Genomic DNA, 17,252 nt, shown 5'->3' with positions numbered 1-17,252 from the left:
CTCTTCTGTATGTGTAGTGTCACATAGGAATGCTCCCTACACAACATCTTAATCCTGGCTTCTGTTTCCTATATAATTTAAAATTTTTGGTTCAGTTTATTTAGTTTGCAAAATATAATATGCCTAGAATACTGTTTAGATAAACATACCTTTTTACTATGGATTTTGAATGTACTAGAGCCTCGGGGCAGTAGCGTGTGTCTTTGTGTTAACTGCAGATCTTATCATATGTGATTCATGTGTGATTAGTGTCGAGGGCTCAGACCGATAGCGGTTGGACTGTCACTGCACACCTGCTCCTGCTTCTGTGTGCTGTAAACAAAGCATATAAATCACCCAGAGATCACTGTGCAGAGTCTGATATGCAAATAAATAGGATTCACAGACAGGCAAAGATGAGTTTGTCAATTAAGTGCACTAGACGAATGGGAGATAATGTACCAGTAAATATGTCAAATGAACCACGAGATTTGTGAGGTTAAAAGCAAAACACGTCTTCAACTGATAACTGTCATTAAAGGTTATAACCTTTCAGCTGTCACCTGCTTGAGTTTATATTTAGATGTTATTACTTTGCATGGAATCCTCCACAAAATGGTATTAAACCTAAACTTTAAACCTGGAATAAATCTATCTTCTAGGACAAATTATCTCACTTTCTCACAACAAAAAAAGCCAAAGGTGCTGAATTGAATTAGAAAAATCATTTATATTTTTATTCTTCTTCGCGATCTGCTCTTGTGATGTGTAATGATTTTTGTGTCTCAGAAGGCCAGGTTTAAAGGGGAAAAATGCAAAGTTGCCAGAAAAGACGCTGTGATCAGAGGAATCCTGCCTGGGGTTAAAAGACAATGAACTGTGAGCTGTTTGATGTTCGCTCATATCCTGGTGGTATAACCATGAGTGCACTAATGATGTATGTGTGTGTGTGTGTGTGTGTGTGTGTGTGTGTGTGTGCGTGTGTGCGTGTGTGTGTGTGTGCGTGTGTGCGTGTGTGCGCGTGCGTGCGTGTGTGCGCGTGTGTGCGTGCGTGTGGAAAAAGGGGATTTGTCGACATGCAGGGCCCTGTAATGAGTTTTATTTGTTTTGTTTTATCCTCTGCACAAGGTAATGAAGAGGGAGGGGAAGCACCAGTTAGGAATTAGGTGCCTTTACACCTTCATGGACTAATTATCAAATGCACCAGAGGATCATCTCAAGACTAATTTACAGGAGATTTCTTCTTTCTCGGAAAAGTAATCTCTGCATATTAATCTTAATAAACACATTTTGTTCATGCTGTGAATGAGATCATTTGTTGCAGCACCAATAACATAAAATACTGGATGTTGTTACATGTTATGGGCCTTACACATAAAGACTGAAGACATAAAGCATACAGAGAGAACTTTTGGTTTTATTATAACTTCTTACCAGTAACCTAAATCTTTCATTTGGATATGTTACTGAATATCATATTAGATATATTTAGAAAAAAAAACATGTTTCTATCTTCAATCAACTAGGCCTGTCACGATAACAAATTTTGAAGTATAAATATTGTAAAAATAGTAAAAAAAAATATTGCTGCAGAAAATATAGACAATAAATGATAATACTGAATAGCCTTAAAAGACTGACAGATTTCTTCCCTAAAAAAAACTATTGTATATGCACAGTAACATGAGCTGGAATAATAAATGAAACATGTAATAAGTCATAAAAGTTATTTATTTAACCCTCTACAGGCTAAATCTTACCATAGAACAGAAAATTTACAAAATGTTCCTCACTACTGCAAATAAAAAGTAACCACAATAAATACTGACCCCCAAAAATAATGGTTCCATCTATCATGCGTTGAAAAATAAGTCAATACAATAACATTTTTAAGATTAGTTTGTTGTTTTGCAGTACTTTAGGATATACTTTGTGGGTTTTGAGAGTAACAACATTGTCTCCTAAATATCCTTTAAGCTGGTGCTTGATTGTTATGACTCTTGCGTATTTGACTGTCAAACTTTTTCTTTTTGGCAGTACAGTGCACGTACTTTACAGTAAAACGGAGTTGAAACTTTGATAACTTTTTTGCCTTTTCAGCATTAACCTACCCTCAGTGCCACAGTGGAGTTCAGAATTAACTTCTAATCCATCTGTCCCACTTCAGAATAATCTACTCACTATTTAATGTCATAATTGCACACAGAGAAAGCGTGTCCTATAATAGTATCGGTCAATAGTTCTTTCTCAACACATTGTCCTCCCTGTATCTGTCTCCCTGGCCACTTCTGCCTCATTAAGCATATGTCTCATTTTCCATTTCAGACAGGAGATAGCATAGAAGTGCACACAAAAGCACTATTTTCACTGTGCACCGCTCATCTGGTCTTAAAGTGTGATGAGAGGGGGGAGACAAAAGCAGCCGTGGCCCTGAGGTGCAGAGAGGGGCAGGCAGTGTCGTCAGAGCTAAGCAGTGAAGAATGCAGATGGTTCTGTAATGAGGGATTAAGTACTGGATTATAGTGCTTTATTAAGATGTTTCTGATCCTCATTAGGCTCAATCTTATATCAGACCATCGATCCCCACTTGCACACAAAATAGGCTGCTCTCTGAAGGGGTAGAGAGTGAAAGAGGAGAAAGAGAGAGAAAGGGAAGAGTGGTTGCACTGTCTTTTCTGATAGAAGTATGCATAAAGATTAATCTTGAAATATTTCAGCACAGGTTTCAAAAATAGTGGTTTGCAGTTTACAATACAGACAAAAGGGGTATAAGCATGTTTTTTGTGACATAACAAGTCATAAATAAATGTTTTTAAAAATATGTTTTTAAAGGTTCAATATTACTCAAAATGCACTCTTGTGAGCTAAAGACATAATATAATGCTGTTATCTCCCCAAAAACATACCTGCAGTTATATTTTGTTTTATTCACACGTTTGTGTAACCCTGCATTATTAGTCTGTCTACATCTTCAAAGGTCAGCATGCTCTGTTCCACCTTCTGACATCATGTAGTGATGGTTTGGGAGTTTAAAAACACAGTGGAGCACATCCTGTATTGCCACATCACAAGGTGGAGTGTTTTGAGTTCAGTGTTTTCAGAGAAGATCTCAGACTAAATATGCAAGGTTTGTGTGTTAAACATGTGTGAATGAAACAAAAACACAACTCCTGGTATGTTTTTTATGAGGAAACAACATTATAACATTGGTCAGAAAATAACTTAAGATGGGCCTTCTAAGGACAAACCACTCTATATGAATTTAAAATATGCATAATATTCCTGAAGCCAATTTTGTCTGAATGTAAGTGAGGGAAATGAGGACAATGGCAGACACAACTGTTTAAAGTTGATGCAGAATTAGTCTAAACTTCCTTCAAACCCCTGCTGTTGACGGACACATGCCTTCACAAGAGGACAGACATAGCCATGTGTCCTGTAGCATGGACTGGAGTTACTTTTTATTTATCTACCTACAAAATTACGCTATTTTCTGATCTATGTTATGATGTTGTTTTCTCATCATAAACATACCAGGAGTTGTGTTTCATTCACACATGCTTACCACACAAACCCTGCATATAGGCATATTTAAAGCTCTTCTCTCAAAGTGTGAGCACTTTGTTTTACCTTGTGATGTCATGTGGCAATACAGGAAGTGCTCCACTGTGTTTTTAAACTCTACCTTCACTAGAATTAGTTGTATAATTTCAGACCTAGAATTGCCAACCTCTTCAGAATTAAAGGTAAAAAGAGCTGTCAACTTGATAACTACCACCTCATGACATTGGAAGGTGGAACAGAACTTTCGGATCTTTGGAGATGTAGCCAGACTAATAATAAAGAGTTACTCAAACAGGTGTGCATGAAACAAAACACAACTCCAGGTATGCTTTTGATGAGGTAACAACATTATAACATGGCTTAAATCTCACAGGAATCCATTTTGTGTAATATAGGATCTTATTTGTTGCCTTTAGAGTAAATTGGAGTGTTATCCTTATACTGTAGTACTGTAGTAACTGTCAAATAACAGTCAATGTTTGCTCACTGACAATCTGGCAATAAACCTTTTTTTTTTTTTTCTGTGGTGGTGAGATTGTGTTCCTTCCAGACTTTTAACTACTTGTATTTATGTGTCCTTTGGAGTTAACTTATAAAATTTGTGATATAACAATCTCAAAATTCTTAGCAAACAGAAATGAAATCTCTAGTGCTGGATCAATTAAAAAGGGGGTGTGGCGTAGAATCTTGCTCACAAAAAAAAAAAAAAAAAAAAAAGAGAGAGACGTATTAATAAACAACCAGTCCAAAACTCCAACCAAGTTACTCCATGCTTTCTCTTTTCTGCTGTTTTGCTTGTAAATCTTTAGCTCTATCCTTAAAAATCTGTAAAACACTGATGTTGTTTTTTTTGTTGTTGTTTTTTTTCCCCTACAGATATTGGTGTAATAGTCTATGTTTTACTTCAGTATTTTAAATCTCTATAACGCTCAAATAACTACAGCACAAGAGTTAAATGTTGACAGCTTTATTTAGTGCAGTAGCAGTAGTCTAGTAGCAGGAGTCAGTGATGCGCCTCATGCTCATGAACCTCATCCCGCTCCAGCCCATGTTCATGAAGTTCCTGTACTCTCCGGGCCTGAAGTACATCATCCTGCCTCTGTAGTGGGGCTGCTCATACATCAGCCAGTGGCCGTCCATCACATGGCAGGACATGCAGTTGTTCATGCGGTAACGGTCCATGATGTTGTCACAGTCGTCCATGAGCTCGTACATCTGACCTCCGAAGTTCTCCCTCTCGTAGATCCTCATCCTGTAGTTGCCGCGGTACTGTGGAGCAGAAAGGGAATTGTGTGGTTGTTGCATGGAGGAGGGGGTCATTTTTGTTTATCTTATATTATTTTTTTCTTCTTTACATTTTAAGTATTAGCTATCTAGAGAATTGGTTAGAATTGTTTTTGTTATTATTACAGGGATATCTCTTTAAAGGTGCTCTGTAACATTTCAGATGGAATGTACACTGTCATTAAGATTTGATTGCTTTTTCTGTGTTCCTCAGTATGGAATTAATTAATAAAATCTTGCATTTTGTGTTGAAAATAAGATATGACCTGTAATTTGGCATCACCTGTTTGTCACCAATAAACCAATAACATCTCCACGGAGACAAAAAGTTATATGTTGCACCTTTAACATTTTAACTCTATTGTAAACTCTTCTTTAGGGAAATGCACATGCGTTTTGCATTTGGGATAGGTTTTGTGCCCTATGCCCCTCCATAGGGATCCTTTCCCTTCTATACATCTATATAGATGTTTAAATACACAGATGTATTGCATTTTCCCCATTGCTTTTTCAATGGTTAATCACCTGTTAAATGGGAACCATATGAACCAAACTGGATGAACTGACTGTATGACTGCATGACTGTAGTCTTACCATGGGGATCATACGACAGGACCTGATGCAGTCGCTCATGCCCATCATGCTCATGTAGTCAGCGTACTCGCCTCTCCTCATGAAGTACTGGTTGCCCATGTAGTTGGTGCGGTCGTACACCATGAAGCAGCCCCTCTCCACCCTGCAGGAGTGGCACCTGCTCAGGTAGGAGGACATGTCAGGGCAGTCGCTCATGCACTCATAGGAACGGCCCTGGAAGTTCCTGTCCTCGTAGAAGATGATCTGAAGAATAGGGCATAGTAATATAAAGTTATTATTAAAGTTATGATGTAAGTATGTCTAATTATTGCTTGGTTTGTAGGGATAACACCTGTGGAAAATACTTATCATAGATTTAGTTATGCAGCAGTTTGTGGGAAAGAAGCAAAGTTTCAAAATATATGAAGTTGTAACATGGAATACCTCTACCTACAGTAGGCTATGTCATCAACACTGAAAATCTGATTGAAAATCGAGAACCTTCATCTATAAAAAAAAAATTGTTGCCATTTATTTCTTTTTTGTTTCTGATCATAAGAATTGTGCAGTTAGTTTTTTTCTTGTTAACATTATGCCTGCTATAGGTATACAATTATGGAATTACCACTACTCTTGTTACATCTGGTGGCATTGTCCAACCAGGGAGTAACTGTATAAACTTTACCAAAATTAAGGAACTAGAAAAAAACTAAACAAGATTTTCAGTAAAATTGTATAATAATGTTAACTATGTTTTAGCGAAATAAGTGGTCTATCCTGTCATATGCACTTTAAATCGCACTGGTAGTATAATGTATAAAAAAAAACAGACAGGATACGCACCCTGCTCATCATGTTCATTCCAGAAGAGGTCATGTTGCTGGTTTGTGGGCTGCTGTGGCTGTTCTGCCGCTGGAGCTGCTGCTGGTCTTGCTCTTGCACCAAACTGTGTCCAACCTGGTTTAACCCTTTCCTTTTATACCTGACCCAACCTCTGGCCCTTTGTGTAAACTGCCTACGCCAGCAACATGGCTATAGAAATGCACAGAATATGGGGGGATTGTGCACATTTCCAGAGGCCAGTGGGCTCTTTTCAATGGCTGCTTCTCGTTACAAAAAGAGAGAAAGGGTTAACAATTGTTGGTCATGCTTTGCCTGTTTAGATGCCCTTGATATTGGCCCATGAGCACTCTGTTCTGTCAGCAATGCCTTTTTGTGCCTTTGTGTCAGTCTCATGTTGACTTTAGCATGATGTTCACATGTCACAGGACTAAACATGTTCTTTTTTTCTTTTTAAAAACATGTTTTAATAACGATCTTCAATTTACCAGGCCTTCATATTTAAGGTTATAGAAGCAGATGGACAAAGATTATGAATTTGATTTATGAGTGTTGGCAATTAGGAAGGTCATTGGCACCAAGCAGCTGTGAGCCAAGGCAGTTTTAAGTACAATATTTTATTGTCATATTTTATAATTGTGGGAACTGGTGGGAGTGCACTTAAGTGCACTTACAACAACAGTAACAAACAGTAAGCCTACAGCTGTAGCTGTAGCCTACTTTTTGTTTTGTTTTGTTTTGTTTTTTTGTTTTTTTTATGGGGGGCACAAAAAACATGTGAGGCTGAATGTTTTTCTGGGTCAAATTTCTTAGGTCTATTCAAGACATAAGCTAACTGTATTTTCTCCTTTGTGATCAATCTGTTAGCATTAAAAAATGCAATGTAAAATTTTGCCTACCCCATGTGAAAACATGCTCTGTCTCCCCTACTGTGAGAACCGATTTTGTGTTCAGTAAAAAAAAAAACACTTTACAATGCTTATAGTAAAAAAAAAAAAAACAACAACAACAAAAATATGTTCCTTGTTTTACTGTCCAGGACCTCTGATTATAAAACTAGTCCTTTGCCTGGCCACAGGAGGGCACTCTCCTCCCCGCCATGACCCTCCTGGAAACAGAAATAATTGTTGTCAAGCGTTGCTAAGGAAGTGGCTGAGCATTGTTTCATAAATCCGCTTCTTGTTCGCAACTTTTAATCAAAGGTAAATTGTTTTATCAAACATCTGACATGACACCAGCGTCAGGTTCTCGAAGCATATTGTAGCTACTTGTTATATTAATTTTCTGAGCTGATCTGTTCTCTTGTTGTTAGCATATTAGCGGTGCATGTGCGATTTAGCAGCCCATTCAGATATCTTTGTTTTTTTTATCAAAAAAAATGTGTTAACTAATTCGTAGCTACACTCATCAGCAGCAATCCACTGAAGATCGCTAACATGTTGCTAGGAACATAACATTATCTAAATAGTTATTACTGTTATTGCAATGCAATGAAGGCACAATACCGTTATGGATATTTCCAGGGCCGATGCTGTTACAGATTTTCCAACAAAACAAAACAAAACAAAATGCTGTTCAATTAACGTTAACCTCTGCCAATATTATGATTACATGTAATTTACCACAAAATACTATAATCTGAAGTAATTCTAAACTCAGTTTCTACAGGCCAGGGCACTTCTACGTAAGAAATGAAACTCGTAAATATAAAAAATAATCGTCATGGCTATAGACATCCACAAAATATTGACCTTGCTTCAGCCTGTAAACTGATATCCAATATGCAATTTTCATTTAATAACCTTAAATGACAACTCTGTGATTTTGATTTCTTTTTGCATACTTGTGTCTGTATTCCAGTAGGCAATGAGAAATCTCTCTGAAATCAAAAGGCATCAAACATGACAAGAGGATGAGTGAGAATGGAGATGACAAAGATCTCCAATGGTGTGGCGACTCTGGGCAAAGACAAGACGCAGAAGCTGTCAAATGCAGTGAGCCTCTTAAGACCCCCTTAGATGTCACCTCCCCCCAAAAGCACTGCACTGATGTCAAACTACCAGCAAAAAATACAGAAGGGATAAGCCCGTACCAACCTAGGCCTCCCTCTTTACCCAGACGGTTTAAGATTGGCAAGAGTAGTTCTGTAGACCAGTCTGTGAGGACCAGAAGAATCAGGAACAGCCAGGAGAGTTTGAGTGACAGAGCCGAGACATGTTCCTCCACAGATTCATTGAAAGAGGACCAAAGACTGCACGCGTCAACTGGATTTCTCTCCGAAGCTGCCTCACATGAGCAGGAGTTAGAAGAAACACGATCCCCAGTATTTAGACACAGAGGAAGCAGTCTATCTGAGTATCAAAAAAGACCCCAAAGCCAGCAGAGTGACCCCACAGAACTCCGAACTCAAGTGTCTAAAGTGCGCCTGTCCCCCGTACAGCCCACTGGGCCACTTCCCAGTCTGGAGAAAAACTTTGCGTCAGTCGCTTTACGGGCAGCTAATAGGATTGACAGGGATTGCTTGGATTACATGGGGCAGGCCAAATGCAATGAAAGACTGCACCGGAACCTGAGTGATAGCCGGCTTCTGGAGAATATGGGATCGGACAGTGCCTCAGTCAGCTCAATGAGATCCAACTACAGTGTGCTGAGCCCCATCAAGCCAAAGGACGTGAGGAACAGGTACATTACTCAAGATAAAGATGTACTATGTAACTTTTTTGTAGCATTCCAAGCCAAGCGTAGAGTATAGAGAAAAGCAGGTGGCATCTTTAACATACACAATTATTTTGCTATGAGGTCCTCTACTGACTTTTTTATTCAGGTTGTTGAAATGAGGAAAAAAAGGGAAAAGGAAGGTGTCTGAATGAAGGCTAGTTTTGTCTGAATTAGCAATGCACAGAATTTTCAATTCACTTTGGAAATATGAATCTTTATTGCTTATGTTTGTCTCTTTACAAAACATGACATTAGTAAAACAAATGGTATATTAATATGATTTATAATTTGTAGTCAGTGCTGTTACTAAACAATGAATTGGTCTAATACGAATGTATCCAAATTGCTTGTTTTTTACTATTCTCTTTTGGTTTGTCTTTGCAGAAGCTTTTTGGAGGGTAGTGTGCTTGGAAGTGGCGCCCTTCTTGGAGCAGAGGAGTTGGACCGCTACTTTCCTGAAAGACAACTGGGAATCTATATTGCCACATGGAACATGCAGGGAGAAAAGGTAATGTATCTCCAAGTGACTACTAAAATGTAGCTGCTGATAAGTACAGGATCACCAGTGTATGAGTGTTATGGCTGTTGCTTCAGGGGCTGCCAGTCAACTTGGATGATCTCCTTCTTCCAACTGATTCAGAATTTGCACAGGACCTTTATGTTATTGGAGTTCAGGAGGGCTGCCCAGATAAGTATGACACCTGAACATGATTATCTTTATAGATTTAATTACAGGAAATCATTCTTATGTTGGTATCACTTCTCTTAGGAGGGAATGGGAGACCCGCCTTCAAGAGACTCTGGGGCCCTACTACGTCATGTTGTACACAGCTTCCCATGGTGTTTTATATCTTAGTATCTTTGTTCGAAGAGATCTCATTTGGTTTTGCTCAGGTCAGAATTTTTACTCTTTATGTATTTGAAACTAGGGATGTAACAAAAAACAAAATATCGTGATATATTGTCAAAGGTCTCTCAATAATATCGTGGGCTGTCACAATATATCGAATCACAAGTTCCTTTGCTTAAATGCATTGTTTTATAGTAGTATCAGCTAATAAACACAGGGAACTACATATACCACAATTCATTTCAGTGCAGACACCATGAAGAAATATGTTTTTTACGTTAATTCTTTGGATTATGACAGTATTGATTTGCACCAAAGTCTTGCTAGCTTCTCGAAAATATTGCAATAAATATCGTAACGTGAGATGCATATAATGATAATATCGTAGATAGATAGATTTGGATATTGTTACATCCGTATTTGAAACCTGTATAACTGTATGACGTGAAGTATAGATGTTGAAAATAGTTTCCCAACTGTTCACTACAGAGGTGGAACATGCCACAGTCACAACCAGAATCATCTCTCAAATTAAGACAAAAGGAGCTGTTGGAGTCGGTTTTACCTTTTTTGGGACTTCCTTCCTGTTTATAACATCACATTTTACATGTAAGTAAGTCAGAATTGTTTACATTACCAATGGTCAGCAGAATTTGATCTTCCTTTTGTGGGCATGGATACTGAGGATACTGTGTGACCATTACAAATTTGCTTAACCGTGTTGTTTTCAGCTGGGGATTCCAAAGTCTATGAGAGAATTCTAGACTACAACAAAATCATTGAAGCTTTAGCTCTCCCAAAAGGTCTTCCAGATACCAACCCATACCGCTCCACACCGTGTAAGTAGTATTCTGTTATACAGTAATAAGAAAATGTTCAAAATGTTTTAAATTACTTCTTCTGTTTATCTTTTTGTATGTAGCTGATGTCACCACAAGATTTGATCAGGTATTTTGGTTTGGAGACTTTAACTTTCGACTCAGTAAAAATAGAGTGGAAATTGAAAACATTATAAATCGAACTACAGGCAAAGACATGGGCTCTCTGCTGGAGCATGACCAACTCTGCAAGGAAATAAAGGATGGTAGGAATCTGTTGTGTATATTTTTAATACAAAATAGTAATTAACTGTAATAACTAATTAGTGTTTATGTTTCCTGTATTTGTTTCCATTAAGGTTCAATATTCAAAGGTTTTCAAGAGGCCCCAATACACTTTCTACCAACATACAAGTTTGACATAGGCTGCGATATTTACGACACATCTTCCAAACAAAGAACACCATCATACACAGTGAGTTAAATTAACAGATTCACCTATTATGTGTTTTGCAACTGAATTACTGTAACATTTTCCGTTCACAGGACAGAATCCTCTTCAGGAGCAGACAGTCTCATGACATTCGGGTCATTAAATACACCAGTTGCACCAACATCAAGACCTCAGACCACCGGCCCGTCATCGGAGTCTTCCAGGCCAAACTGAGGCCAGGCAGGGACAAGTGAGTGCAGTCAGGGCTGGAGATGGACAATGCCATCATAGCATATTCGATTAATCTTACAGTACTAATAGGAATAATTTAAAATAGTAATACATATGCTAATTTTTGTCTTTCCTCTACCAGTTCCAGGAGACTTTTACACATGCAGAAAATGTGGTATTATTAACTTTGCCTGTTTTTTTGTCAGTATCCCTCTAGGAGCAGGACTGTTTGACCGTGGCCTTTACTTGGAGGGCATCCGGAGAAGAATAACGAGAGAGCTGAAGAGGAGGGAAGTTATGAAAAACCAAAGCAGCAGCTCCATCTGCACCATCTCTTGAATCAATTCTGTTTGAACCAGAGAAGGATCACATTTTGGCCTAGGGAGGACCTAGAATATCAGGAACGGACTTAATATAGATGGGTATACAATGGTTTCACGTTTATTTAACTCTTAACTACACAACAGCAGGAAATGGTACATGAGCAGACAGCTCCCTCTGTTGGATCTTTGTTGAACTAAAATGCATTGGGAACTTGAGGGCAGGGACCTTGAGAACAGACACTACAGCAGCTTTATTACTCTCCACTTTGCAAAGGCAAATGGGAGTTTTGTGGTTGCCATGTTCAAATAATAATTACTCACACTACGTAAACAAACTGTATTTAAAGGCCATATATTTATTTTATTTACATTTCTTTTGCATTGTTTACGGACTAATAATTAAATTGTAGCAAACAGTATGGATATCAGCACCTTTGACTTAAAATGTGTATACTCAGTGTTTAAGGCTTAGACAGCTTTGTTCATTGTAATGCCTTATTTATATATATATATGTATATGTGTATATATATATGTGTATGTATATATATATATGTATGTATATATATGTGTGTGTATATATATATATGTGTGTGTGTATATGTACATATGTATGTATATATATATATATATTTATATATATATATATATATATTATAAATATATATTTATATATTATTTTTTACTTATTTTTACTGATCAGGGAAATTAAAGGCAGCTTTTTATTTCAAAAACCTCATTTCATTCCGTCACATAGTCAAACGAATGTAAACATGTTGCCTTATTCTCTCATTTTGCATCTTAACTGTAACCTTATGTTCTGTATTCCACTGTCCATGTACTGTATTACTTTAGTTTTCTGAACGAGCAGCTGTGGCTCTAGGCGCCACTCACTCTGCAGCTTAAAAAGTGCCTCTTAAAACCAGTATAACTTTGTTTTCATATGCCACTTATGTAGGAGTAATAAACATTTTAACATATTTTACTCTTGCTTGTGTTATCAATCATTAGAGCTCATCTTAGACATATGTAACTATAGAATACACACAAATCTACAAAACAAACTGTTCAGCGCAGTAACAAACCATATTTCACCCAAGACCACGGGTTCTTAAATGTTTTATTTTTCTTTTTTCAGATTAATCTTTTATGTGATTTAAGACAAGTAAGTGCCCCTTAAATATTAAATTCCATCTTCCTTGCCTATTGTAAAAGCCTGTTTTAGCTTAAATAGACCCACAAATTGGCTCACTGGGATGATATGAAATCTTAAGAATGTTGTGTATTACTGGCTTGCTTTGACAAGTTACTCATTGTATCAGCTCTTCTGCATAGAATATCTCCCCTTATTATCAACTCAAAATGTCCCTTTAAAGAAAACTAAAAGTTTAAAATGAAGTAGGACTAGGTTCAAATAAATAAATGTGAATTTCTGCTTTTACAGAAACTATTAAGAGTAAAATGTAACTTTTAAAACAGGCACTCCTGCATGAGTCAGGTTTGCACATGGTCGTCTCCTGAAGTGTTTTGAGTCCAGTTCAGCTTTAACTCTTTATCCAGTTTATAAGATGTTGACCTCACTGGGGTCTATCGGAAGAGACGATACATGCGTGGCAGACGTCCGTCTTTACTGGACAAAGCTGTTTGGATGTGTTCGTAGGATGGCAGCTCTGTTAGGTCCCCCAGAGCAGCTACAGCAGGCTTACTGCGCAGCATCTTTGTGGTCACTCTCTTAATATCACTAGCAGTTACGTTACCTGTAACAAACATGAAATTAGAAGTATGTTATTTGAGTAATACAGAAGTCATGTTAACTGATAACACACACTTACTTATTAATTCACAAAGTTCATGTGGCAACTTCCTTTTTCCGGTGGACAAAACTTGTCGACCAACATCTTCAAAAATAACTGGACGAGACTCAAGGTTCATCATTAACATTGACTTGAGTTGTGTCTTAGCTCTCTCAAGTTCCATCTAAATATTTGGAGGTGCAAATACTGAGTAAGACATCAACATATAAAAACACACAATTAATGTATAGTTTCATTTTTTATTTACCTCTCCTGCAGTGCCAGTCATTTGAATGAACTCCTTAGTTATGATTTCCACCATTTCTCTTACCTGACAAAGAGCACATGTAAATATATATATTATATCAAATACATCAAAATAAAACCCTGTGATATTTAATTTGCTCACAGACCTGTCTTGGGTCTGCACTTGCATGGATACAAAGTAATCCACTGTCCTCATAACTATGATGGTATGATGTAGCATTGTACATCCAATGATGTCTACAAAGAACAACAAAAAACAGTTACAATAACTAGAATAACTACTCAAAAAAATTCAAATTTCTGCACATGTTCACCTGTTAAGTACATTTAGATAAAGGCGAGTAAACATTCCTTTTCCAGGTCCTCCAGCTGAAAATGAGCCACCCCCGCCCATCATCATGTTGAGCACAGCAAATGGGATGAAGTCCTCCTCCTGTAAAATGTTTATTAAAACAAATAAATAATACATTTTGGATGCAAAAATCACTATAAGAAAAGACTTACCAAGAAGGAGCAACTCTCTAGGCCAATCATAATGTGTGTGAGCTCTGGAATAGGGGTTGGGCCCAGGCTTACATCTGACATGTCCTTCTCCATCTGTAAGATTAAAAGGGATAGTGGCATTTTCTCCACAATGCTATTATAGAGTTTTTTAATGTATATATTTAGATGTGATGTATGTAATATTAAATTACCTTAACAATTCCTCCAGTGTACTGGGCCACAGACATGTCCACATTAGCTGGTGTAGTGACACCCCAGGCTGGTCTCACATTTAGCAGGTACTTTCTGGCACAGTCCACAAGCTGCTCATGCTCAATGCCTACTCCAGCAAGAACCATGCGCTCAGGAACATAATAATTACGAAGATAGTTATGAAGAACCTTCTTGTCAATTTTTTCAATATTATCAACTGGACAAAATCGTGGCAATCCCACTGTATTCCCTCGGTATGCTGCCTGGAAACAGGAAAAGATAAATGTTGTAACCGACACCTCAGTTTAACTAAATGTCCCTAAGACTCACAGTATAGTTTAATCAACCCAATACAATCCCTTAGCAGTGTTGACTTACAGCATGGATCATCTCAGTAAGTAAAGGTTCAGGATCTGGCCTCATATTGAGATCTTCTAGCTCAAAGCGTACAGCCATTCGTGTCATTTCAATCTCATCATCTGTACAACACATGAGAACCTGGTGAGTAATGTGCAGGTAACAACTCAGATCCACATATTAAAAAAAAAAAAGTTACCCAAAAGGCGTGGTTGTAAAACTGCATCAGACAGAAGACTGACCACAGTGTCGAGACCCTTCACTTCAGCTGACACTGCATACATAGTGGTATCTCTGTACAAAAAATGTCCACATCATTAAAGCATTCTGGATCACATTTTATGACATTTACCCTCAATAGTAAAAAATAAAAATAAAAACAAACCTTGATGTCTGGCAATCACATATTCCTCCATGTTTCTCAAGTGTGAGGAGAATTTCATCTTTGCTTCCATACTGTGCTGTAGACTGAATGTAAAATATTAAGCCTTAATTTCTGACAGTTACCAAATATACTTACATAATTTAAAATGGACTTACAGAAAAGGCTAGTTTTTCTAAAAAATGAGCAATTCCACTAGGATACTTTGCTTCATGCCGTGATCCAGAGTTTACTAAAACTAAAGAAAAAAACACTTGCCACATTTGAATAAAAGTAAATGTTAGAAATTGAGTAAAAGTAAGGTTACTTACTTCCAACTGTGCAAAATTGACCAAACTTGTTTTGGGAAGCCACTTTAAGGCCATTTTCTAAAGTAGTAATCTTAGTTTCATATTTTTCCTGTCCATCTACAGATGCGAAAACAGGTTTAGGGATCCCAGGCAAAGGTGAAGAAAGGGATATATTTGGGTATCCACCACCACTGCTGTACTTTCTGTAGGCTGCAATCCCAAACCTTTCACAAGAGACAAGATTGTTGGTTGAAATTCGTAGCATTCGTAGTTATTATTTGTTTAGTAAGCCTTACTTAACATGTTCTTGCTGTAGGTTGCCTAATACATTTAGAGTACTTAGTGCGACTGCATAACTCTAAAGAGACGTCTACGGGCGTAAAAAGCTCATATCAAAATTAATGCTTTAAATATTAACTTTACAAAACAGAAGAGAGCATCAAGGTTACATTATGTTAACTACTAGCACATACCTTTGTAAAAGGTAAACAAGTAGCGAAATAAGCTTCCATTACTGTAATGTTAAGGATAAACGCTGCATACTGACATACGGATGAAATTAAAAGGTCAAGAGGAAGTTTCTGAGCATTATTTTGGCTAAAAAAGCTTGCTTCTTTTCCATGCTATGGACGCACTACAGGGCGAATTCAACACAACAAACCAACGCTATAGTGCAAATCTTCTCTCCACATTTTCACCATAGGTGCACATGTACTTCAGTGTTAAAAATCTTTACCTTTGAACACGACTCCAGGTTCTACACCTCGACATGTGAGTTGCCATTTTTCATCATCCTCCGTGAAAGAACCCGGAAGTGATCGAGACAGCCCGCCAAGAACTTCCGCCGTGAGCGTGATGACGCCAAAACAAAAGTACAGCATAATCTTTGTGAAGTAAAACTTTACTACCTGGTAAAACACTCAACACTGTGTTGTTACATTTGCTGAAATGTAAATGTTTCAGTTGCATAAAAATGCTATCTAAAAACAAAACTATTGATGTCGGTGTCTGGAAGTGAAACCAAATGTAAAAATCCAGTCTCAAATCCAGATCACATTTTAACATTGTTTTGTTTTGTGATCCCAAACGTATGGAACTGTAATATTTTACATGTACTTAATTTACATTACCTATTAGTATGCACAGTATGGTAAAAATCCAACTGCTCCAATTAGACTATCACAAGAGACTTGCGCTCCAGTGCCATCACAGGGCAGAGGGCACTCTTTAAAATAGAGGAATTGACCATTTTAAAGTAGGCTAGTTTGAAAAACATCATTTATTGATTTGGTCACACAAAGAGGTCCTAAATGGCAGTAGCATTTCCACCTGATTAAACATGTTGGAAAGGCATCACAGGATAATTGCAACCCAATAACCACATCTACCCAGCCAGTCAACACCGAACCACAGATCTCTCAGTTTTTGCTGTATTTTTCATGCACGGCACAATGTATTTTGTTGTGAAGATGTCTTTGGTGCTTTGGATGTTATGTTTGGTTTCATCCATGGGTTCAGCCTATGAGCTCCAGGATACCATCCATAGTTTGAAAGATGAAAATCTGCACCTGCAGCACCGGTTGGAAAACCTCACTCATGCTCTGCGGGAATTGAAACACCTTCTCTCCGAGTACTCCAAAGGTAACTACTGCATTCAGTAGTTCAGTAGTAGTAGCTAATGTTAATGTTGACTAATGTGATCATTTAATTGTAAATTAAAGAAAATGAATAGATATGATTAATATAGCCTTTCCCTGTGAAGTAATGTATGTACTGTGTAGTCATGTATTTATTTACTTCCACTGGAATTAATTAACTATTGCTGTGACACATTCATCATTTTATTTTATAGTTTC

At 37.5% G+C, this 17,252-nt stretch overlaps 3 protein-coding genes across 3 annotated transcripts; 1 reads left to right on the top strand and 2 right to left on the bottom strand.

The window, feature by feature from the left end:
• Positions 1 to 4,533: 4,533 nt before the first annotated feature.
• LOC110153636 (gamma-crystallin M3-like) lies at positions 4,534 to 6,303 on the bottom strand. Its single transcript, XM_020917578.2, has 3 exons — positions 6,244 to 6,303; positions 5,422 to 5,664; positions 4,534 to 4,812 (listed from the first exon to the last, which is right to left on the bottom strand). Exons 1-3 carry the CDS (start codon positions 6,274 to 6,276, stop codon positions 4,534 to 4,536), a joined length of 555 nt encoding a protein of 184 aa, XP_020773237.2. The 5' UTR covers positions 6,277 to 6,303.
• A 1,033-nt stretch (positions 6,304 to 7,336) lies between these two features.
• inpp5e (inositol polyphosphate-5-phosphatase E) lies at positions 7,337 to 12,135 on the top strand. Its single transcript, XM_020917474.2, has 11 exons — positions 7,337 to 7,442; positions 8,101 to 8,922; positions 9,343 to 9,466; positions 9,553 to 9,650; positions 9,728 to 9,852; positions 10,298 to 10,417; positions 10,540 to 10,647; positions 10,731 to 10,892; positions 10,986 to 11,101; positions 11,173 to 11,309; positions 11,497 to 12,135. The coding sequence occupies exons 2-11, from the start codon at positions 8,153 to 8,155 to the stop codon at positions 11,627 to 11,629; spliced, it is 1,893 nt and encodes a 630-aa protein (XP_020773133.2). The 5' UTR covers positions 7,337 to 7,442; positions 8,101 to 8,152; the 3' UTR covers positions 11,630 to 12,135.
• Positions 12,136 to 12,714: 579 nt separating this feature from the next.
• Positions 12,715 to 16,234, bottom strand: pmpca (peptidase, mitochondrial processing subunit alpha). Its single transcript, XM_020918471.2, has 13 exons — positions 16,133 to 16,234; positions 15,418 to 15,620; positions 15,265 to 15,344; positions 15,110 to 15,192; positions 14,924 to 15,018; positions 14,746 to 14,846; positions 14,367 to 14,630; positions 14,176 to 14,268; positions 13,986 to 14,104; positions 13,818 to 13,908; positions 13,673 to 13,735; positions 13,444 to 13,588; positions 12,715 to 13,368 (listed from the first exon to the last, which is right to left on the bottom strand). The coding sequence occupies exons 1-13, from the start codon at positions 16,177 to 16,179 to the stop codon at positions 13,199 to 13,201; spliced, it is 1,554 nt and encodes a 517-aa protein (XP_020774130.2). The 5' UTR covers positions 16,180 to 16,234; the 3' UTR covers positions 12,715 to 13,198.
• Between the last annotated feature and the right edge of the window lie 1,018 nt (positions 16,235 to 17,252).

This window comes from Boleophthalmus pectinirostris, unplaced genomic scaffold (genome assembly GCF_026225935.1).
Source record: "Boleophthalmus pectinirostris isolate CB_2022bp ecotype Guang Dong unplaced genomic scaffold, ASM2622593v1 HiC_scaffold_1264, whole genome shotgun sequence".
In the NCBI taxonomy this organism is placed as follows: Eukaryota; Metazoa; Chordata; class Actinopteri; order Gobiiformes; family Gobiidae; genus Boleophthalmus; species Boleophthalmus pectinirostris.
Note: the sequence above shows the minus strand (reverse complement) of the source record. Positions and strands in the feature narration are given on the sequence as shown.